Below are 25895 nucleotides of genomic sequence, written 5' to 3'. Positions count from 1 at the left end.
ATTCTGAACAATTTAGTATATATAATATTTTTTGGAAAAAATATTACTTTTATTAATTAATTAAACAGGTCTTATTTATAAATACTAATTCTTATTTACAAAATAATAAAGTTTGTATTAAGATACAGTAATAATTAATTTCTAAGTTTAGTTACATTTTTCGTTTTTTAAAGTAGCGAGTCTAAAGTATTTTCCTTTGTATATTTTTAATTCATTGAATTCCCATAACAAGGAAATAAAATTCATAATAATGTGGAAATAGGAAAACGAGATAATTAATAATTTATCTTCCAAGTTCCCACAAAGCTTTTATTTAATTACATTGATATTTGAAACTGATGCTATGTAACAATAACTCAGCTCGATACTTAAGTCTTTATTTATTTTCTATCTGACTATACAGTCTCTAAAACTGTTGAAACAAGTATACCATATATTTTTTGGTATATTAATTGATCGAATAAGTAGCTCAAGTACTTCAATAGATCCGAAGTCTACATATTCGAGTTGGTTCACTTAGGAAGTGCGATATCTTGGTTCAATGATTCAGAGATACATTATGCTCATTATATTCACAGGCCCTTGTTATAATAAACCGTCTTAATATTCGAATTTTTGGCTAGTACTTTCTCGCGCACATCCTCTTCAAGTTCATCGACAGGCATCGGAACCCTCTGAGCGAACAGGGCACAACAAAGTGGCGTAGCGAACGTTAAACAGACGCCACATAGGGCCATCTGAATAGGACCTGCTGCCCAGGTAGCGTGAACTAGTGTCTTTCGACGCTCTAAAATGTTCATGAGCACTGGTGCCAAAACTGCGGACAAGCAAGTAAGTACACATAATTAATGAGTATTTCAGATTCATTTATGCTAACCAATTTATAATCAATTGATTATTTGAATTAATTTGAAGAGATATACATATTATGTTATTAAAAGAATGGTAGTTATAATCATTGATAGTGCAATGTGTTATCGTAATATCATATTGACAATTCATAAGTTGTAATAAAAGAAAGGATATTGAATGCGTGGAAAGTTTTTATATTATTTTTATAAATAAGATATATAATTTATTAATTAAGCAGTTATTTAACATTTCGGTTAATATTATAAACAGTATTTTTAATATTTATTTAAGTATTTATTATATCATTTTTCATGAATTAAGAAAAATATTTAGATGTAAGGGTATAAATTTTTTTAACAAACATTAATTTAGTAATTTCTCTTCAAATTACAAGCATAACGATTTAATAATGAATTTAATATTTGAAATTAAAAGCATACAAATGTTATTAGCTTTAATATATTAACATATTATGGAAATCTATTTTTATATGAAATTTTAAAATAATTAGTATATTCTCGACAATAAAACTAATCTTAAGATTTACACGGAATATAACATGAAATATATAATAGTAGACAGCGATCTGAAAATAGATTCTTTAAATTTAAAATTTATCTATACCTATAATCTATATCTACAATATCTTATATCATCACGTTTCTAACTGCTCAAATAGCCTAGATACAATTAAAATATCTAAATATGCTAAAAATTATTAAATTTATCATTAACTGTTCATTAATCGTTAATTGTTCACAAGTTTTTTTTTCTTCAATTAAATAATATTAGTTATATATTGTTAATTCATAACAACATTAATTACCCGTTTCTTGTATTTTTCTTATTTTTGTAGTATAAAAATATGAAAATAGTAGAATCATATAGTTCACAAAAAAATTATTATTACTTATAATATGCATTATAAATGTAGTTAAATACAATAGGATAAAACCTATTTCTTCATATAAATAATTAAAGTATTAATTAAGAGGTTCTATATAAATACATCATCATCATTTCAGAACAATTACTTTCCGTATTAATATTAATTTCTTGATATAGCATATAATAATAAGATTAGCATTGCACTGATTGGCGATATTGTGTTTCTATACATCGATTTCTCGTTATATTATAAAACTGTGAAAATTCTCCTGCTAAAGCATATTAAATAATATAGTTATACACTATTGTTCCAATTATTCTATTTATAATTTTTTTTAATTAAAGCATTTACTTCTAAATGGGATAATTTATTTAAAAGTGCGAATCTAGAACGCACTTACAAGATTATATAATGAAGAAAATTTTAATGTTTTTTAAAAAATACAATCGCCTAAAATATCTATTTAAATATTTTTAAAAATATTAAAATTGTTATTGGTTTTGTAATCGTAATTGATAATATTATAGTAATATTTTATATGCTATACTATGGTATGTTAATGTAAAATTTCGTCTGTTATTGCATTAAATACTTATATAATTCGATCAATCTTAAGTACATTTCTAAAAAAAAAGCAATTTGTACTAAAATTAGTAATAAAAAAACATTTTTTTATCATTTATAAATTCTTCTATTATGTTATTTACAGTATTATACATTATAAATCTATGTTTTCTAAAAAAAATTTGTTATCGTATGTTAATATTTATATATTTCTCAATGTATATTATTCGAAATGCAATAAACAATGAAAAAAAGAATAAAATGATCACTTATATAAATCAATAGATTAAAATGTTTAAGTAAACTTTAATATTTTTGAATGCTGAGTCTCTGCTGATGGCTAACCTTGACTGCCGCGTGCCCGACCAATTTTTTGTACAAATATCAACAAACTAAAGTTTGCGAATATATTTTTAATTGATCATGGTTACTTAACTTGCTTATATAACAATAAAATTCTTTTTGAATAAAATTCAATATATACGAATAGAACTTATGCTAGTGGAATAAGTTTTACTAACGCTAAACATTGAAATAATAATAATTTTGAATAACTTCATTTTAGTAATATGCAAATTAATTACAATTATAAAATTATCAATTATCTTTTTATTTTTTTTAATAGATATTTTTAAATTACATATATATTAAGCTACTAATTAAGAAAATATATTTTGTACGGATAGTTTGTTATTTTTATCAAGCAGATATCATATAAATAAACACTATTTTTACTTAATTTTCAAGCACTTTCATTAAATGCTTGATAAATACATCGTAGACGACAATGAATGTTAATGAAGTGGTATCAGTAAGAAAGTGACCAAATTTTCAATAATTTCTTTTTAAGCAATCAACCATACTTTAATTATCCGTAATAAAAGCCTTTATTATATCGTAGTTAATGTATACTCACTCATGCTAGGCGATGCCATTAATATCCTTGATATCGCGACCGATGAAATTGCCTGTCTTGCAGCTTTTTTACTGCTTCCCTGTTTCTCACCCTTATCATCTTGCAACTCGAGGCCATCCCTTAATTCCGTGTAGCGCATCATTGGTATATTGACGCAGTTAGCAGCAGCTACGGCTGCTAATGGCACTAATCTACCCGCTAGGGGTGGGCCACGTTTAGCCAGCTTATTGAGGCTCAGAGCAGTAATAACTGCACCTGTCGTCGCTCCCACATAACTCGTGGCCAATGTTTCCATTGGAATGGGTGTAGAGCCGCTACGATTCGTATAATTTACCACGGCATTAAACGACTGGTTGAACCACTGCCAGAATATTACCGCTGGGGTTGATCTGCAGGTGACGCAGACAGTCAACTTAGATTTTTTTAAACAAATTATTATAATTTTTAAGCACGTAGAAGAAAATTCTGTAACATACTAAGTAGGTTACTGGATTTCCGAATGGGAATCGGTGTTTTTCTATATAAAAGTATTGAATTAATTATAACGATTTATCCAATTATGAAGAAAAAAAAAAGTTTAAACAAATTATATACTTCTATTATTATGGCCATATATGAAAGAGTGCAATTATTCAATAATTTTAAGAAACCTAATTTATCTTATAATTTAATTATGTTGTGACTTTATAGGTCTGAAAAAAACAGGCATTTTTTCTTCCATTTTTCGCTCTATACCTAATTTTTATTAATTTTTTTATTTGATGTATTTATCACTTAAAAAGATTATGCTAGGAATGTAAAAATTAATATGTATTTAATGTTAATGTATAATATTATATATTAATTATCATATAGTAATATATAATAATGCGATCTTGTCTAATAATCTAATAATAAAAATAATTATTAAAATTATAAAAAATTTAGATAATAAAACTGATGTGATGAAGAAAATAGATATTTTAATAGCTAAACTTTTCAATTAAATTTTTTGAACTCTTACTATAAACAGAAATCAAGATTTTGTTTTTATCTTATAAGCAAACATTTTTACTGATAAAATAAAAATACTGATAAAATAATTGAGACGCGCCATAGTTACAATATAAATTCAATTTTAAATAATTTGAATATTGTATCCGAAGTATTTCTTTCTAATTTATATTAATGAAGTTATATAAATAGGCAAACAATACTTTATATTTAATGAGTTTATATATTTAATAAGTATTCAATAAATAAATTCTGATAAAAGAAGCCTTCACATTTTAGTTATTGGTTAGTATGTTATTCATTACATATACAAAAATGATTAAAAATAGACAAGCAGAAAGTAGATTTTTCAAAAATATCGTGTGTAAATTTAACAACGGAAACTTTTAAGATATAAACAACATGCTTTAAAAAGTATGTTAAAGTTACAATAACAATAACAATAAGAATAACAATAATAAATTAACATAGCATATGTTGATTAACAAAATTAAAAGTACAATTCCATAAATTAAATGAAAATATCACCGTACTGATAGAAAGTCAGCATACAACCAGTAATGATCATATTCATAGGAACTTGTGCACTCATACGACCAATGAGGGTCATCTTTTCGCCTGTATCCGGATGATACGCACTGTCGTATAAGTATTTGCTCTTCCATAGTTGGTCTTCGTTTATGTTTAATTCCTTTAACGATGTACCCTTCCTGTAAGCTCATATAATCATTACGTAAATTTTCATGGTTTATAATTCAGTAATATTAAATATCGTTTTCTTTTTAGCTGAATTATGACATTATACCAAATTTATAAGAATATTTTTAATCAACTCTTATATTAACTTTTATATACATATTTTGTATTAAAATGTAATTTTTAAAATCTAAAATAATGAAAATACTTTATCGTTAATGTAATAAATCTAAAAGAAATATTTGATAGTGATATATGCATTTTTTTTTTTTTTTTTTTTTTTTTAAAAAAAAACAATTTGTAAAATTTACTTTATAAAATTAAAAATAGAATTGTCATAAAAAAAAAAAAAAAAAACGAATCAAACACTTATTTAATATTATTTCCAAATTTAAAAAAGAACCGGATGCTGTTTCTATTTAAGTAATTTTTATATATATATTTATTAATTCGTAAATCAAAAGAATAAATATTTTCAAATTATGTATCGATTTGATACGTATTAAGGTACGAAGTTTTGCCAAAGTGAAACATTATTGATTATATGGAATAGCTGAATTATAAATTATAAAAACTTTTTAAAATTGTAGTTTAATACAGTAATAACTATGTTATATTAATAGGCATAGCATTTTATATAAATTATTGATAATAGTAAATAAAGTTTAATATTGTAATAATAATGTATAATAAGATAATGAAAGTGTTGTAAGCTAACGATATAAAATTGCATTAATTTTTAATTGTAATTTAAAATTTTATTATTTTAGTTTATTTGTAATTTTATAAGCAGAAAAATATGTATCCTTAAATATTTAGATTTTTGCAATAGACTAAAAAAAAAAACTTAAAATATTATTTGTTTGGAAAATATAAATCATAGTTTTATAATTTATAAATCAAGACACAGATAATTCAGTTGAGTACATTATGGTCAAAACTCCGTATATGAGATAAGTACATTTTTTGCTAATCAATTGCATGAATAATTATAATAAATTATTAGTATTGCTACGATGATAGTTATGTATGATATCGATAATAGATAAATTAATTTGAATAAATTACATTCATAATTGAAGCTGTATAGTTTATTAAAATTATTGTAATAAATAATGTATTATAAGCAGTTTACTGACATTTATATGAATGTAGTCAATGATAACTAACACAATTCAAGACTAAATTCATTATTTACAATAAAATGATGTTCTAGCATTATTATTGACCCGTATGAGCATTAATAATTATTATGAAATGTATATTAAATATAAATATTAATTAAACGATGAAGTAAACTTGATTTAATATTGAACCAATTTTGTTTAAATAATTAACATTATATTTTATCCCGATATTAATTAATTTTAATGTGTAAAATATTAATATTAATTTAATGCACGAGAAATAAAGTAAATTGAAAATTGTGATATTGATCATATGGTTAATATATTATTTCACATGTAATTATTTATTTAATAGAATCTATAAATTACATGCTATATTATTTAACTATTTATAATATTGAATAAATTTTAATGTGCAAGCTTAATGCATAGATGAAAATATAATATATAGTTGATATTACATTGTTATGAAAAAATATTATTAAGCTTGTAAATGAAAAATCTCTCGTGTTCGAATAATATTAGAAAATATTACATACCTGTATTTGGTTACAATTTGCGATGCTCTTTCCAGTTTCTCATTTGATGCAAATGCGTTTAATGGATTCGTGAGCGTTAAAAAATGTCGAGCTCTGCCCGCATAAGTACTTTGATCCCATCTGGGCTTTTCAATATTAATCGGCTCGCTATTGGACATTTTTTAAATTAACTCGTCTAATCTATGAATGGAATAAAAATATTAGTAATGATTTCTCTAAAATTAAAAAAGAAAATTTAAACATTAAAATTTAAATGGTTTAAATTATTTTAAGTCAAATTATTTTATTATAACTTTTGTTTTATTACAAGTGTTTGAACAAAATTTCGTGTGATTTAATGTAATTTTATATAAGAAATTATTTTTTTTTATACAATATTGCCGAAGAATTTGAATATTGCAAATAAATATTTATATATTCAATAGTATTTAGTGTGCAAAGGTTATATGTAAATTTAATTTTAAATATTTTCAAGAGTACCAGTGCTTACAGCCATATAACACTAATATTTTTAGACAATACATATTTATAAACTGTATTCATATATGTATGGAAACAAGAAATCTAAAAATATCTTATACGATTGAAACAAAAAAAAAAAAAAAAAAAAAAAAAAAAAAAAAAAAAAAAAAAACAAAGTACAGTATATATTTGTAAATTTTCAAGTGGATCTATATTAATATAATTTAAATGTTATCAATTCAGCTTATTATTTATGTGCACCTTCTTTTCACGTAAAAATAAAAAATCTTATCTTTCTCTAAAATATTAATTAATTTTCACATATCATTCATCGTTTAATGAATTAAAATTTGGAAATTATATAGCTACCATGACACAATTATCCTATTTTAACATTAAATTTAAAAAATTTTTGACTGTGGCAAATTATAATTCATCGGAATAAGGGCGAAATTCATTTATAAATTCTAAAACTGTTTAACAAGAAAAACAAAATAAGTTTTACAACACTCCCATTCCTGGTTTATTCAGCCAATCAGCATCAGTCTCACCTTCACCTCAACTGCGGAATAACGAACAATAACCTTAAATGCGGTAGGCACTCGACCACCTCGAAAAAGAGAATTCTGACAAGGAAATCAGTTTATATTAAAGTAGTGATTGATGTACGATGCGCAATGTAAATACAGAACAGCTGTCGTCGTTAGACTGAGTTAAATGCCACTGAATATGCAAGCTGTTCTAGTACATTTTCTATCATTCTCACTCTTTCATAATTTTCATCCTTCTTTGTCTGGCATTTGTTCGATCTTGTGTCCCGTGCCCCTCTCTAACTGTTTTACGTATAATACGGGGTGTATTTTACGCTATATATTATGGAATCTAGTTTTTTTTTTAAATTTTATTATTATTATTATTATTCTTATTATTATTATTCTTTTTTTCAAGGAAACAGGAGTTTAACGTATTTATTTGAAAATGTTACTACTTAATTGAATATTGTTATGTAATATGAAATGTATGAAATATTATTTGCATTAAATTGTGTTTACAAAATTAAAATTCGAAGTGTGCTTGGTAAACGATGCCTTTTCTTATTCTTTTTTTATTATTTTTTTCTTATTTTTATGCATTTATTTAATTATTTTTTATAATGCCAAAAATATTAACATCAGATCTTATGTTTTATATTATTTTTCTTCAAAACTAACAATGTTTAATAAATTCCAATTTTGAAGAAATACATTATTTTTCAGTTATAAATTTGAACGGTAATTACTTGAGAGAAAACTACACTTTTTAAAATGAAATATTTATTATTTTTAAAATAAATGAAAATCGATAAATTTTAAACATCAATTATAAACATTAATGCATTAAGTGACTATGTATTACGCAATGGAGCAACTTTAATAAATTAAATCAAGATTCGTCTTAAATGTGTGAACAATCTTCTTCGATTATTTAAGTGTAATGTGTTCAATACATTAACATTTAATGTATTAAATAACGAGTATTAAATTATGTTATTATAGATCAAAACTCAACAATAATTCTATTTCAAGTACTTGCTAATTCTTATAATTGATGTATGTTTACAAATATTTAATTTGATTAATTATTTATTATTAAGAGAACAGTGACGTCTAAGTAGAATAATAATTTAAACAGCATTTAATAATAATAAAGTTTAAATGAACAAAATGTAAAAATTGTGATAAATAACAATTACATAGACTTATTAACTATTTTAATAAAACCACAATTAACTCGTCAACGTTTTAATTGACTTTTCTTGTATGAAAAAGTATAATTATTATTATTTACTTATCCAAATGAAGTAAGTTAGCGGCTCAATATGCGTTTCTACATTCTGTACAATTCCATGGCACAAACGATCCCACACTTTCCTCACACAACTGAAAATACCTCACGATATTTCGTTCTTGGTCTCTCTTCCTCTCGCTTTAATTATCGTTTATCTTTATCTTTGTGACTCATGTCGCGGCAGTCGCAGGCACATGTTCATCGATAAATATGTGGCTGCGCGCGCATAAGACACAAGTAAACAGGTAGCAGAATATGAACTGACTCATGCAATCCCTAAGTCGGATTTCAAATTTACCGAGAGATGGTAAGAAAAAAAGTTGTTGAGGCTATTTCATTGATTTTTATTTAAGTAATCATTAGATATTTTGTATAATAAAATAAGAATGTTTATAATATTAAATATTATATTATAGAAGTATTTATTCAGCTGGACATATAGAAGCAATATATTTTTATGTGTATATATTTTAATTTAAGTTTCTATAATATTTAATCTGAATTTGAATAATGTATGTATTTAAATAATTCATTAGAATATTTGAGATGAAATTTTAAAAAATAAATATTATAAGATTTATGCATACAATTAATAAATTTAAAGTCACAATAACAAATTTTCCTAAATCATTTATTACGAAATCATAAATAATTATTAAGAATTTAAGAAAACCATGTGTATTAACTTATCATATGTAAGAAGAAATATATAAATGTAATATAATTAGTTACTTATCCTAATTATTTTACAGGCTTCAATATAATTTACAAATAATCTTCCAAAATAATTTTAGCATAATTGGTAATTATCATTTATCTGTTCATCACAAAACTGATTGAAAAAAATTATTTTTTCTATAAAGATAATTAATTTGATTTTTCTGTTATCAATTAAATATTTCAATGTTTGATACTGAAATTATTATGTAATTTTTTTATGCGTATGTCGTAGATACTTTCATAGTATTGCACATGCTCACTAGAGTGACAAAAATTCTTTCAATTTGGTTTAATGCTTTATTATTCTTCTATTGAAATTAATATGTAATAATTTAAAAATAATTCAGTTAATTAGTTTCTAATACATTTTATTTTATTAATATTTGTTCTTTTTCCTTATAAGTTTTTTCATTAGTTTATTAATCTTTCTTCTATTAACATTTTTTTCTCAGCAGAGTATATTTATATCCAATGAATCAGTAGTATTAGGAAATGAAACAAAATAACAGATAAAATATTTTTCAATATTAAAAAAATTCTTTTATCTTTTAATATTTATAGAAAATATTTTGAGTACATAGTATGATAAGTTTTACATTTCTCATTTTTTTTAACCTTTTGTCTAACGAAATTTGCTTACACATACGTATTTTCATATTCAATTTTTAATACTGCGATAAAAAATTTCGATTATAAACCAAAATAAGATCGTTATTACAAATTTGTTCTTAGGAATTACGTTTGAGAATAATTTTTCATTGTATTTAGAATATTTTTCGTACTATAACCTCTTAACATGTTAATTATGTTCAGATAAATAAATTAACTGTATTCATTTAAATAAGCGCGTATATATATCTTATGTTTGGGTAATTCAAGATTATTGACTTTAATTGCTATAATTTATTTCTTATTGTGTTTTCTACAATTTCTTTCTTACTTTTTGTTGTATGTATATAACTATATAATATACAACATTAAGTTCATATAATAGTAATTTGTATTCGATACAAGGTCTTACTGGTTTGAAATTTTTTAAAAAAATTAGTGTAAATGATTTTGATTAGTTTAAAACGTTTTAATAACAATTTACACGTAATAATATATGTATGTACACATATATATATATATATATATATATATATATATATATATATACAATTCAATCTATATAATATACAATCTGAAGAGTAAAGATAATTTTATATATTTATACAAATAATGTATCATTGAAAAAGTCATATCTATAATCAGAGAATTTTTAAAAACACATGCTCTGGTATCGCTCTTTTTTCATCTTAAAAGACAGATAAAATATTTCATCTCTTTCCTATATTTCAAATTTACTTAATATACAACGTATTTTTTTAATACACGAGACTATCATTATTTTCAAAGTAACATTATTACTTATATTCAACTATTCGCTCAACTTTTGTTACTCATATTTTGCTTTTTGCAAAATAACAATGATAAATATTAATATCAACGTTTGCATTATCTTTATAATAGAATTATAGAAAAAATTAAAAATCTATTTAATTACTTTTTCAAGGTACAGCATCTATTATTATAATGTGATAAACAAGTATGGTATAATATAACGTAATATAATTAATGTTATATTATTTATCTAATGACTTGTGTTATCTATTTACATTATTATTAAGACTACGATTATTTAAATTCTACTACAATAGTTTAAACAGAATATTTATCATTTATTCATTAGATAAAATAATATGTTTATTATATTAAATTCCATCGTGTTGTATTAAAATTAATTTGGACATTAATTGTGTATTTTAAATATGTTTCAGATAATATACCACTATATTGCACATATGAATTATATAAATTCAAGGGTAGATAAAATCTCAATAAATCTAGATTTCATAAAATTTTGTGCAAAATATATAATAACTATTCTGATTTAATTGTAAATGAATAGATAATTATTTAATAACAGCAGGATAATTTCAGACTTTTTTTTTTTAAATTTGTAATTATAATTTAATTTGTAATTATAAAGTAATCAAATTCCTTTTAAATATGTTTTGAAAATACTTTATACATATTTAGAATCATTTTATTAAAGTGGTATTTTGAATTCAGAGTATGTCTATGCAATTAAAGAGAAAGAATCTAAGTGATTTCAAAATTTTTAATATTATCAAATATTTTGGTAATTCAGAAGTTTAAAAATTTAAAATACAAAATACCATTATTGTTTATTATTAAAAAACAGTGGTTTAATAATACCAATACAATATATTGATGTACTTATGTAATATGTAAAGGAAATAGAAAATAAATATAAATTCTTTATTTTTTGAAATATTAATACTAAATTCTTTGGTATATTATTCTACTAATGGTATAGTATCTAATAATATGGTATTATTATTATTTCATATTCTTATTCTTATTCTAATACTATATTGAAATCATTAAAATACGTTTAAATTGTATATCTATGCTTTGAATAAAAAATTGCATTTTAACAATAATTAAAACATTTTAAAGTAATTAAATAATTTCAAAATAAGTAATGTTCTTTTTGGACTAAGTTTGTTAAAAATTATTGTTTAATATATTTAATTTTATTTCAATATGGTAATATCTATTAACAGGAAATATATTTGATATTTCTATATCATTTCACTTAATTTTCATACGCCCGATTAAAATAAATGTATAAATAATTATTATTTGTGGTTTTGTTTTTAATTTGCAATATAATAGTACAGAAATTGGAACGGCGGTTTTAGAGGCGTTGAAGTATAATCCAAATATCAATTATATTATTATTTGATAAGCTTGAACATTAAAAATAATCTGGAAAAGTTTTGGTATTAACAAACGACTCATTTCATTTAAAATAAAATATAGATATAATTAGGTATTAATTAATAATGTAATTGTAAAAGTAAATGTTTTAATCGCGTATTAGACGGTATTCTCGGTATTATGTTTTGAAAATAAATTCACTTGTATGAAATATTGTTTACATCCTTAAAAAGCCATTACTTCTACTCAGTAGAATAAATGACGATTTTTTTAAAATTACATGATTTTGTCATGTAATTCTTATAGCTGATATTCGGTTCAGACTCTTTCCAATTAAGCGACGATAATCTATTAACAGAGCTGCCCTCTTGGCATGATGGTAGTTTGAAATCAAACACTCCATCAATTATATCAGCATCGACATAAATGCATCGTCATTGGCGTTATTTACTTTATTTATGACTTGTATCTACACGGTACTTTAAACATATTACTATTTACAATAAATTATACTTTAATGTTTTTAAAACTTGTAGGCATTTGCGAACATGCATAGTTGCTAATTCTATAATCATAATAGGGATAGTATCTTTGGTATTAATATAATAATAAAAATTATGTAATAAAAATTGTGTAATAGAATAAATTATTATTATTATGTCAAGAATTATTTATATAAAAATTGAAGTTTTGTTGTAAGCATGGAATTTTTTGTTATTCTATTGACCAACCGTAAATCTTTCCGCTCACAATTTTTTTCTGTTAATTATCAATTCAGCAATGCTGATGTATATAACTTCTGCGTAGTTTAATTATTTTTTAAAGAACAAAAATATAAGAAGACCAATCAAATAAAAAGAAGCAGTAATTATTCGTGGAAAAATCTACAATGATTACATTAGACAAAATAAATTGTAGAAATTGCTATTTTAAACTTAACTTATATATGCAATATACAGTTTATTGAAATTTATTCCGATCTGATAATTTTATTAAAGTATAATTAAGATATTTTATAGTATATTTTGTATTAATTTATGTAACAAACAAACTTATTTAATATACAATATAAAATTAAATATATAATAAAATTAATAAAATATTAAATAATAAAAAATGAAATTTATTAAATAAAGATCATATATTTAGAATTTAATCAGAGTAAAATTTTATACTAAAAATTTATTTAACATTACACCTATAGTATAATTTGTATAATTGATTTTACTAGAAAATTATACTTGATATTAAATTTAAATTAAAAATGATCGTTCTTAATGTTTCCTAAGTATTAAGTAAGTAGTGGCTATATGTATAATTAACAATAAGATTAATTTTTTAATTAGAAATGTTGCAGTCCTCTGAATTTACATATCAATTAAAAATCAAATGACAAATAATTATATGTCTAAAATTAGAAACTATTTTCTTGACTCTGGGAAAATATATTCATATCTTCCAAATGAACTATTATTGCAAATCAAATTGAAGGATGTAATAAACAATTGATGTTTCCATTATCCATGTTATTAAAATTGATGAGCTAATCGGTGGCTAAACAAAACTATCATTATACCTGTATGATCAATACACAAGGTAGACATATCATTTGGATTCACTTAGCACAGTGTAAATTGTAGTTATAAATGCTCATTTTTAATGTTTGATACTATAGGCACAATGAACAGTTATTACACAGTTATTACAATTGTTTAGATGTTCTGGATTGTTAAGATAACAAGTTAAGTACATTTTGTTTCGACAGATGAGTTTTAACTATGTATTATTGTTTTAGACAATATTATTTAAATTTTACATTTAAATTTACATTTTTAGATTAATAGCTATTTTTCACATTGGTTTGTATAAAAAAAACAGGAACATTTTTTTGCTTTTCTTCATCAAAATGTCAATTAAATGTTGTTAAATAAGAGTATTTAATCTTCCTGTATCCATATAATTATATATATAAATTTAGAAATGAAATTGTATTTAAATTACTGAAATTTTGTTATAATTCTAAATATATTTATCATTTTTGTTATATTTTTCAATATGTTTTTAGTCATTACTTCTAGGAAATACAGTTTACAATTATGAGGATTAAAAGTTTCATTTTGTACTGTTTCCATCGTGCAATTATATACATATATATACATACATATATATATATATATATATATATATATATATATATATATATATATATATATTCGTATGTGCACATCTAATTTATGGCATAAACATAAATAGTAAATGATATGGACTTGTGATATAATTGAAAATCATGGTTACTTTTAATGTGAATGGCTGTATAAGTAGAAATATGGCCAAAGAATGGTATTCATTCATATGTATATTTGAAATAAACATAATTTTGTTTTTATATTTTGAATTAAAATTGCTATAAATAATATTAAACATTAAAAATTTTTATGGTTAATTGAATATTATAAATGTACATTTCATTTCGAAAAATTTATTTAAAAGATTTTATTTAAATTATTTATATTATTTTTCATTTACATATTTTTTTATATATTATATATTTATTTATATATTTAATTTTATTAATTTATTTATATTAATAATTTTTAATTTAAAAATACTAGTCAATTTTACGTTTTTGCAAAAAATTCATTAAATTTTAAAAGCAGTTAAAAAACTTCTGTTAGAAGTGTAGATAATTCAAAAATTAAATATAACCACCGTTTTTTTATCAACTTTTATTTACAAAAGATAAAAAAGAATTCGATCTACTTTGCTCTGAAGGTAGTTTTATTTTATATATTATTCATTAATAAATACTAATAATTGGAAACAAAATTTTTATAAAAGTCTTATTCTGGTAATAAGCCGTAAACCATTACAATATTAGATATTGAAGAAAATCGTCAATGCTTTATTTTAATTATCTAAATAATAAAATTGAATTTGTTTTACTAAACTTACTTGTTAAACAGCCTGCGAAGCATATTAATTAAAACTAATTATACCTTTTTGTTAAGATAATATTATATTTTATATACTTATATAAAATTATTAAAAGTTTTTTTAGCTCTGAAACATTAGATAACATTTTTCTTTGGTTAGTTATTAAATTGTTATTGTTTTTTTTTAATTTGAACTCTAGGACGCTTGATCAAACATGATCACGAATTTATCTCTACGCCCATATTTAATCGTGCGTGGTATTCTTCAAAATTTGATATCAATACTTTACACGATATGGGAAGACGTAGACAAAGATAGGAGTGCTCATTGTCTAGTCAGTATTTTCACAAGTAACCGATGAGCATTAAATATCCGTATTGAGCCAATGAATATTTGTGGGTAGTATAAGGGTGTCATTGAATAGAGGTTACTCGATTTTTTGAGTAATTTGTTTAATAATGCTTATGTTTATGAGCCTGATTGAGCATTGAGCGATTTTTAGTAGTCAAATGCTCGAAAAATTCATTCTTCCAACTTCCCTTAATCCTCTTTCTTAATAGTAAATTTTTATGATTTCCCGGGATTACATACTATAATAATGGTGTAAACTGTGGGAAAGTAGAGTAAAATCGAAATAGAGTTGGGGGAGAACGAATTAGTAGTAGTAACCTAGAAAGTAAAAAGGCGCAAATGAAAAAAGACAAAAAGATAGTAAACAAGAAATGAGGTGATACTTGAGTGTCAAATGCAGAGAAGTTAAAGAGAGAGATAGTGAGAGAGAGATAGTGAGAGAGAGAGAGAGAGAGAGAGAGAGAGAGAACGAGCGAAAGGAAAGGTTAGAGTGAAAGAGGAAAGGTTATCGATTGATGCGCGTGGTCACGGGCTGATATTTTACATTTTGAGTTGTTAGCGCGAAAATAAAATGAAAAGTCAGCATCCTACGGGCATGTGGTATCATCGTCTTTTGTATTCTTCTTTGTAGAGTAACTTTTTCTTCCTTAAATATTCACTTTATTTTATACATTCCTCCTTCTCTTTCGACCTTCTTCACCATTGACATTCTACTTGTCCCTTAACTTTGTTGCTTCGTGGTCAGGTCAACAGGTCAGTCGACTATTATGTTCAGCTTCTGTGTGAATTCTATCGCATCAGTAAAAAACCTAGAACCTTAAGTGCACTATATTCTGCAATGGAAGAGATGAAAACTTCTTTGGGTGAATAGTGAAAAATCGTTTCTTCATAAAATATATACATTTATTATTCGTTGTAATTATGATTGTTATCTACAATGGGAAAAGCATTGAAATCTCCTAATTCGTGATTAAAATTAATATATAAAATTAAAATTAAAAAATGTTATTTTTTTTTTTTTATAAATAAATGTTTTGCGATTTATTAAGCATTATAAATAATAAAAAACCTTTTATTTAAATTTTTCATTGATAAATAAAACCATACAAAGCTTCTTTATAAATCAATTGTCTTTTTATTAAATTTATAATATATATTTAAATTGATCATACACACATACGGATTCATGCGCAAACACACACATATATATATATACATGCATACATACGTTATAATAACTTGTAGTATTAAATCAAAGATTTATTTTTAAATGTGAATTTCAAAAATTAATTATTTTTATGAATCATCGATCCTCTTCATAAATCATTAGATACACATATAATAAGATTAATTTTCCTTCGTACAGTTATTTTTTTATTACTTAATAACCTCTTAAAAATAACATAAATCCAGTACCAATGACGCAAAATTTTTTATTAATAATATATTTAGCAAAGAAAAATTACAATGTTTTTAACTGTATTTACAGTCGTGGAAATTGCCCGAGATTAAATGATCTGATAGATCATTATTAAATCACTGTTTTCTTTATATGTGTCTGGAACTAAACCGGCCTTCAGGTAAATTATTCAACTTGCTAGAGTTTGTAGAATATATTTTACTTACCCGGAAAGTAACCTTATTTCATCCTTATATTACAAGATAGTATGAGGACGACCTCGATTCTAGGACCCAATTATGAAAGTAGCGAAAGTCAAAGATGAAACGGGCAATACACTTATTTTCCTCCTATATTTTACTCGAGTCTGGTTATTGCATAATTTATTAACAAGTAGATACACGTATACGTGTCCGTATGTGTGGTTAAGAGAAGAGAGAGAGAGAGAGAGAGAGAGAGAGAGAGAGAAGTAATGATGACAGGGAATGCGTAAGCTAACGAGTATGCGAAAATAGGGAACAATATTAGCACAAGCGTCATTGTATAATTTCTAAAATTTATATTAAAAATCTATTATTAGTTTGGTTAAAAAATTTATGTCACTTTATGAACATAATAGGCTGCATTTTTATTATAACAATCGAACCAAATAAAAGTATCTTTTATTCTTATTAATTTTAATCGAATCATAATATGCATAATTTATAAGGATATAGATATTAAAAATAATATGGTATTCTTTCTAATGTTGTAACTTTCTATATTAATATTTTTTTAATGCCTATTTTGTATTTTAATGCCTAAATGCATATTTTACTTGAAAATCAGGTTTAATTTATTTTATACTTTTAAACTACATATAGGATTGAAAGTTATTAAAAAAAAAAAAAAAACATTTATAAGCAATATAAAATAAAAGAATTGATTTGTATAATTTATACAAATAAAATGAAATATTTATATCGGTTCTTCTAATATTTATATTGATAAATGTCTAATGAAATCAATACAAGGAATCCATTATTTTGAAATGTTTTATAATTTATTTTTATAATTGCTTGAATAGATGAATATAGTGGCCCTGATATAATTACAATATATTTTATGACATTTCATATAAAATCTGTTATATATGAAAGTAGCATGTATTATAGATGTACTTACATACAATATTATATAAAATATTTTACTCAGTATGTCAATTCACATACTTTTATTGATATTGTTTGGTCATTTTGCATTATACATCTTTGTAGTAAATAAGAAAAATCCTGTCAATGCTAGTAAAATCGAAAATCGTATTATGATTTTAATTTTTTTAAAAGAATATTACTTTTCTTTTAATTTTGTTTAACTTACACACGTGCTTGAAAATTTCCATGTATATTCATAACTGTAACAGAAGTATTCGCACTTCTTTAGACCGAAACTCATTATTTTGGATGACTGTATCGTTAATAATTAAACGACGGAACGTGCAATCTTTAGTGCGCCCACATATGCAATTGCATTACAGCCCTCTCGACCCAGTTTGTCACGTGCATTCCATACACTGCGGATGGGAACTTGCTGCACCGGTCTTTTTCCCTCACTCTCCAACTCGATAAGAAAGGAAAAAATATTCACTCGCCAAGATCGGATCTTCGACTATAGGTCAGTAATACTGTAAAGTGCAGCTGAAGGATAAGACCAGTATAGATGGGTTGTGAATACCAAGGACCTCGATCTTTTGTTTGCCTACCAATTGGATATGGTGTATCCTCAGGTTTCTCTTTTTATATTTATTTATTGTGCATTGAGAGAAGAAAAGTAAAAAAGTCATTGCGCTTACTTGGTTAATATTTTATTTATAACATTGATAAGTATTTCATTGTACAATATCATTTAATGTTTTAAATAAAATATTGCAAATACGAAGAAAACGTCATTATTTAATAAATACTAAAAACTTATTTATACTAAATATATGAATTTCAGATTAAAGCTATTCAAAATCATGAATAAATCTCAATGAATAATAAATTTCAGTTTTAAATTATATGCATTAAACATATGATGATTTTGATCTATGTTAGTTAACATTTGTGCGTTATGTAGGAAATCCAGGTTCATCAAATAATTGATTTTATTTTAATATGTTCGCTAGTAAAATTTACTCACCCAGATAATAAGTATATAATAATTTTATTGATTTTAATATATAAATCTTAAATAAAAATGAAAATTATACAAAATTATATAAAAGTAAATAATAAAGTAGAAATAATTATAGTTACTACTTTTTTTTTTTAATTTAAAATTGAAAAATCTTAGGCAAAATAATATATGTGCGTTTTAATTATGTGATGTTTTGATCAACAATAAAAATTTCAATTTTTCAACATAAATAATTTTATTCTTATTTATGCAATCAATACTTAATACTTTCAAATATTTAATATATACGTACATATAAATAAACAATTGCATCAGTTGTATTTTCTAATATAGCATTACCAATTTCCTATTAAATTGGTTGGATTTCTGAAATAATATAATTTATATTAATCATTAAAACTTTTAATAAACATATATTAAAGCACATTCCAATATTGAATAATTTAGATAGTTTATAATAAATATGCTTGATACTAAATTTTGAGTTAAAATAAATCTTTGTACAATTAGTCATTAATATAAATATAAATGAGTTTGTCTACATATATCAGTATATCTACATATGTAATTTTAAGGGAAGGTGTAATTACAATCATTACGTATTTAATAAAAATTCTCTAATAAACATAATAGCAGTACACTAGTTTTATTATCATATATTATTATTTTAAAGATTCATTATTTATAATGATTGCACAAACGAATGAATGCTTATTCGTAAATTGTATTAAAAGCTGAGGACGCTTGATGAATTCTATTTAAATAATTAGCTATAAAAATTACATTTTAATTCATGATTTATTAATATAAAATACTGAACTACAATGTTTTCAAGTTGATATATTTATGAAACGACAAATGTAGTATCCGCTTAGCTAAGGAAGGACAGAACCAACGTTTGAACCAAGTTCTATGGGATACCCCCACCGACCTACATATATGTGACTCTCCTATAAATGGCCTAGACAACGTCTAATCTGGCGTCAGTAAGTTTGTGCACTTGACCTTATTCGTTTCGTCTTTGCAATTATTAATCAAATTTTTAATGACAGGACAAATTTCGAAATGAGACAGTCTCGTATTAAACAATAAATAACGGTTCATTCATCATGAATTATAATAAATTTCTGAATATATTTTTAAACATTCAGTGAAATGAGAAAATCTTAAAGTTCATAAGTAGTAGAGATTATTTTACCATTGCATATTATGTAATTGTAATGAATTACTAATCTGATCCATAAAGTGTTTGAAGTAAAATTGATCGCAACGTAATAATGGAATTAAATAGAGGGAGAAAGAGAATGAACACAATGATAAAAATGTATTTGTTTGTTTACATTTTTTTTTTTGGTGCCGGAATATCGCTTTGTCATATGCCTGACAATCATAATTCAACTAATGTGTTTTTGGAGCAGTGTCGAAGGGATTGTGCAATTAATAAAAATATGATGCTCTGTGGGAAATATATCGCAGTAAAATGGATAAATGATGTTATACAAGAAAAGGTGAATACAATTATGATGTTATAAACATTGCGCAGTGTAATATTTATAGTATATAAGTAATACATTGCAAAATATAATATGTATAGTATAGTCGTTAAAAGCCCTTCATAACAAAAAATTTATTAAACTATTATTTTTAAATTTTTAAACAATTTTTACAATAAAACGAATTTTTTTATTTTTAAAGTAATTGATTGATTAGTATAATTTATTTGTTTAACATTACCAGTAGTTTAGTGTTTTTGTCAAAAGCAATGACATAAATTTGACGAATACATAGGTTATTTTCATACTATCATTAACACATATAAAAATGGAAGTATATTTTAAAAATTATAAAATCCAAAAATTACGAATTCACAAAGTAGATTTAAATGATGGGCTTTAAAGGTTTAAATATTCCTTGTCGGCGGGTGAAAATACACGACACGTTCATTCACTATCATTAACTACTAATTTCCCAAAGCAGCGACTAAGATACGGATGTTACACTATCTAATCATAATGCCAGGTTAACAGTAAAACAATAATTTAAAATTAAACTATAGTTTTAAGCTATAATATAGAAACTATAATTTTAATGAGTAAAATTTGATAAATTCAACAGGAAATGAACAACGACAATTTTGAATAATTTTCGTAATATTTTAATTATTTTTTTATTTTTTACCAATACTATAGTTTTATATCATAATGACACTTAATAATAATATTTAACATTAATTGACTAATAAACATGTTTATTAATAACTAGAAAATCATCATTATATTGTATTAATTTTATTATTATGAAATTATTAATTTTATATCATAATAACGTTTAATAATAATATTTAATATTAATTGAATTATAAAAGAGTTTATCCATAAATAGAAAAACATGATTATGTTTTATAATTGTATTAATATTATAATTATGAAATTATTAGTAGTACGTGGAGTAATTAAACACATAAATTAGATATCGAAAATTAAGAAAAATTCTGTCTGCATTAATAAATATTTCAATATAGGTATAAAATGGTTCTATTTTACTTAGCCGATTTACAATTATTTGTTTTATAATCAAGTTTAAAAACTAGTTTTAGAAAAAATTGTGTAGTGGTTATACTATTTATTATAATAGAAAGTATGAAAGTAATATGTTGACATTTACAAATATAATGTAGAATGCGAAAGACTATATTAAAAGTCTTGAAAATAGGTAATGAAAGAATTATTTGACAAATTGCATGGTTATTAAACTAAAAAAAAATTATTATTAATAAATTCTGAGTATTACAATCGTATTTAGTAAAATAATTAATTGTAATTCATTTAGTTTATTTTAATATTTACAATATATGAACAGTAATCAAAACTTATATTACACGCATTCCATAATATATGTCTTGTGTAATTATAAATATTATAAATTAATACTTTAAAATTTTATTAAGCATTTAGAGTTATAGGTATCAATATATATCAATTGTAGTTAGATTTATCAAGCCCGAATTAATGTAATTTTTTAATTTTAATAATTTTAAGAAGTCATCGTATAACATTAAATCATTCGTGACAACATTAAATAATGTGTGATTCACACGTTTACAGCTTCTATGATTGTATGAGAAATTTAATTCAATAATATATTTCATTCACAATTCTTTATCACATTATTATTTCATATGTTTATTATGCTTACATGCACTTTAATTTTAATATTGTACATACTCACTTACAGAAATTTCACACAATATAATTTTATTAAAATTTAACACAAATTTTAACAAAACATAAGCACATAAGCGAATGTTTTAATATTATTAATATTACTATATAATAATATTTCTTTTTCTTAAAATTTTGAACACATTATTGTAAGTTCGATGAATTTATAAAACACCAATTATTAAGGATTTAATTCCTTGATTTAAAAATGTATGTTTCTTTTTTCAGGAATATTCTTATGGACCATTTAAAATTATTAAAATACCTAGGATACAGAGTGGTCGACTTTTGCCTGAGGTACTACGAACGAAAACAAGTAATATTGCTGAAACACTGTATTTTATCAGAGAAGCAGCTGAAGATTTATTAACCAGACGTGCAATTGTGTATACCGTGGAGCAGTCGCCAGGGGCAGAAATTTTTAAAAACGGCCTCATGGTTTTAGATGATGATGAGCTTTCGCATGTGAGGAAAAGCAGGACATTCGAGGGTAAAGAATTTTCTTTAAATTGAATTTATATATCCATGTAATGTATAATTATCGTTTACTTATTCAGTTTAAAAAGTTATATTTGATAATTTTTTAATTCTTTATAATACAGAGCATGAACATTTTTATTTAAAATATATTAATTTTTAATAATAATGAATTGCAATGTAAATAAAAATGTAAAACAAAATTTCATTAAAATAATACTTAGCCTATAATTTTAAATTTTATAAATATATGTTATATAATAATTCTATATATGGTCTGTTTTAATTTGTAAGAAATTTAGAAACCATGTTTAAGCTAAATATTTTTATAAATCACCTTTTAATATTTAATAATGTTATGTTTGCAATAATGTATTATAATTAATTAAAATGTTTTTTTTTCTGAAAGAGTACTGGTATTAAAAATCTGTAATAAATATAGGATATTCCTAATATTAATTTATAAGACATATCGCTGCAATGATATTTATGACTTATTTATTACTTAATTCACATAGTTATACAAATACATTGGAATATTGTTATTTTAAATTATTAAATCTTTTATTCGTTGCTATTTGTAAAAGTACGTACTTGTATAATAGGTAATGTATAATAACTTATATAATAATGAATAAGATTATTATTATTTTTGGTATATGTGGAACCTATATATTTATTAGCAATTTTATTATATTAAATATTTTCTTTTATAAATATCGATATATTTGTCGTATACTGTAGTTTATTTTTCTCATATATAACATTAGTTGAAATATAAATCAATTATACAATATGGATTATTATATGTAAGAAGTAGTAGAGAATTTTCTTATAATTGATAGAAATACGTTAATTAAATTAAATTTTTTAATCCATATAAAGAGACACAATTTATATATTCATATTAAAAATTGATTAATTTTAATAGTATTTTAAATAAGTCTATTATTATGTAAAACTGGATTTATTTGGATTTAACTTTCATTCAGCGACATACACTGAGAGAAATGCAATTAATATTATAAATAAGTGATAAATCATTATTAAGAAAAATATGTGTTTGTTACAAATTATAGTAGTAATTATTAAATGCAAACTACATTAGGACAAATTGTATTGTATTAGGAAATCAATAATTAATGGTTAAGTATAAATTATAAGGTGATAGTGAATATGTAATAGCATTAAAATTATAAGGTTCTGAATATGAATAGGCGATTGTTCTTGTTTGGTCAGCATAGAAAGTAGAAAATTACTGTATAACTGTTCTTTATTTGTCCATCGTATAATTTAAAAATCTTAACAGTAATCTCTTTTTATTTGAATTTAATTGTAAAACAAGCAAAATGATTAATTTTTTACATCATAATAATGGAGTCTGTATTATATTTATCATGCTATTCTTGTAGCTCTATATGCTCTATAAAACCGAATCGGTGCTTTGTATAGAAATATAAAGAATAGAGTGATACTTTTCTAAAATTTCTCAAAACATAATTACTTAAAGTATATGTGCAGTTAGTTGGGTAGTTGGGTGGTAGTAGTAGTACCAGTGAGAATTATATAGCCGTTAGGACCTGTTAATTTTAATTTATATAAACATATTTATGATAATAATTTATTTTCTATACAAAAATTATATATTTATCCTAAAATGCTATTTCAATAAATATTTATTTTCAGCTTCAAAGGGTTCCTTCAGAATTTTCAAGAAGAAAAAGAACATTATACTACCTATTCTTATATTACTAAATTTATTAAAACTTAAATTATTGATCTTCCCAATTTTTCTCGGAGTACATTTTATTAAAAAGCTCTTGATACTTGGTTCCCTTCTATTACCATCCATACTTTCACATTTAAAAATCTGTAAAATAGCGCAACAACCTTTTCCATATCATCATTGGCAACCTCCTGGTGCAGAATATGCTTTGGATTTTTCACACGGTAATTAAATAAATTATAATTTGGTAAATATTGTACTGTACGGAATTTCTACTGATATTCTACGAAATACAAATATTATACTAATTTTTTTTAATTTTAATCAATGAGACTCAGTTCTTTTAATGTTGATTAAAAATATATAACATCGCATATAAAATGGTTATATTATCGCATATAAACAATTTTATTCGCCATTTCAACTTTAATATTAATTTATATTAATTGTCTTGCCTAACAATATTTCCATAGATACAAAGTACAAAAAATAATATCCCTTAATATTTAACGTGAAATTTAATTTTAAGTCTAAACGTATTCAGTATAAATAGTTTTTTTCATTGCATATTAGGTGCTATTAATATTGCATTTTAATATAACGATTTAAAGTATAACATGTTACCAATTATTTAAGTAGAAAGATGTCTAGTATTTAGATTTAAGTTATTATTATTATAATAGTTCATTTATAAAATATGATTCGTTTGTGAAATTAAATAAATATACATTTCAAATTTGTACAACTGTGTAGTGTATATTTTGATTATTTTTGAATTATAGTTTTTATCTAATTACAGCTTATGGCCAACAAGATTCCTGGGATCACAGAAATGATGTACTAGGAAATGCTTACGATAGTTATTACGATCACAGTTTGTACAATCCATTTTCTTATTATTTTCAAAATTACAATAAAGAGAGACGGTGATATTTTTCAAGATCAAATGTATGTGAATTATTTATCAATAATACGTGTATTTCTATTTGGAGAGATTGTAATTTATAGCGATGCGAATGTTACTTTTTTCATCAGGCATTATTTAAGCATTTAATAAATATATAGAGAATTAATATGTAATGTAAATAAAAAATAATATTTTTTGTATACTTTAAATATAAATTTACTCAGAAAATTTATAAATAAAGCTAATAATTCACGGTGTGCAATTATATATATATATTATCCGTTGCAAAATTAAAGTTAAAAATAAAATAAATGTCTTTGAAATTACTAAAATAATTATTTAACATAC

At 23.1% G+C, this 25895-nt stretch overlaps 2 protein-coding genes across 5 annotated transcripts; one reads left to right on the top strand and one right to left on the bottom strand.

The window, feature by feature from the left end:
* Positions 1–282: 282 nt before the first annotated feature.
* On the bottom strand, positions 283–9007 carry Sfxn1-3 (Sideroflexin-1-3). Of its 3 annotated transcripts, none has more exons than XM_011506864.1 (6): positions 8866–9007; positions 7544–7920; positions 6577–6756; positions 4748–4924; positions 3222–3610; positions 283–817 (listed from the first exon to the last, which is right to left on the bottom strand). In XM_011506864.1, the coding sequence occupies exons 3-6, from the start codon at positions 6732–6734 to the stop codon at positions 573–575; spliced, it is 969 nt and encodes a 322-aa protein (XP_011505166.1). In that variant the 5' UTR covers positions 6735–6756; positions 7544–7920; positions 8866–9007; the 3' UTR covers positions 283–572. The 3 variants fall into 3 exon arrangements, with proteins under 3 accessions (XP_011505166.1, XP_011505165.1, XP_011505168.1); XM_011506863.1 differs by having other exon boundaries at positions 7590–7920; XM_011506866.1 differs by lacking the exon at positions 7544–7920.
* Positions 9008–18699: 9692 nt separating this feature from the next.
* On the top strand, positions 18700–25672 carry LOC105367984 (uncharacterized). Of its 2 annotated transcripts, none has more exons than XM_011506862.1 (4): positions 18700–18824; positions 22666–22927; positions 24601–24864; positions 25440–25672. In XM_011506862.1, exons 1-4 carry the CDS (start codon positions 18810–18812, stop codon positions 25568–25570), a joined length of 672 nt encoding a protein of 223 aa, XP_011505164.1. In that variant the 5' UTR covers positions 18700–18809; the 3' UTR covers positions 25571–25672. The 2 variants fall into 2 exon arrangements, with proteins under 2 accessions (XP_011505164.1, XP_011505163.1); XM_011506861.1 differs by lacking the exon at positions 18700–18824 and adding an exon at positions 20358–20724.
* The last annotated feature ends 223 nt before the right edge of the window (positions 25673–25895 follow it).

The sequence above is a fragment of the Ceratosolen solmsi genome, unplaced genomic scaffold, assembly GCF_000503995.2.
Source record: "Ceratosolen solmsi marchali unplaced genomic scaffold, CerSol_1.0 scaffold6, whole genome shotgun sequence".
NCBI lineage: Eukaryota > Metazoa > Arthropoda > Insecta > Hymenoptera > Agaonidae > Ceratosolen > Ceratosolen solmsi.
The sequence above is the reverse complement of the archived record's forward strand: the minus strand, read 5'-3'. Positions and strand labels throughout refer to the sequence as shown.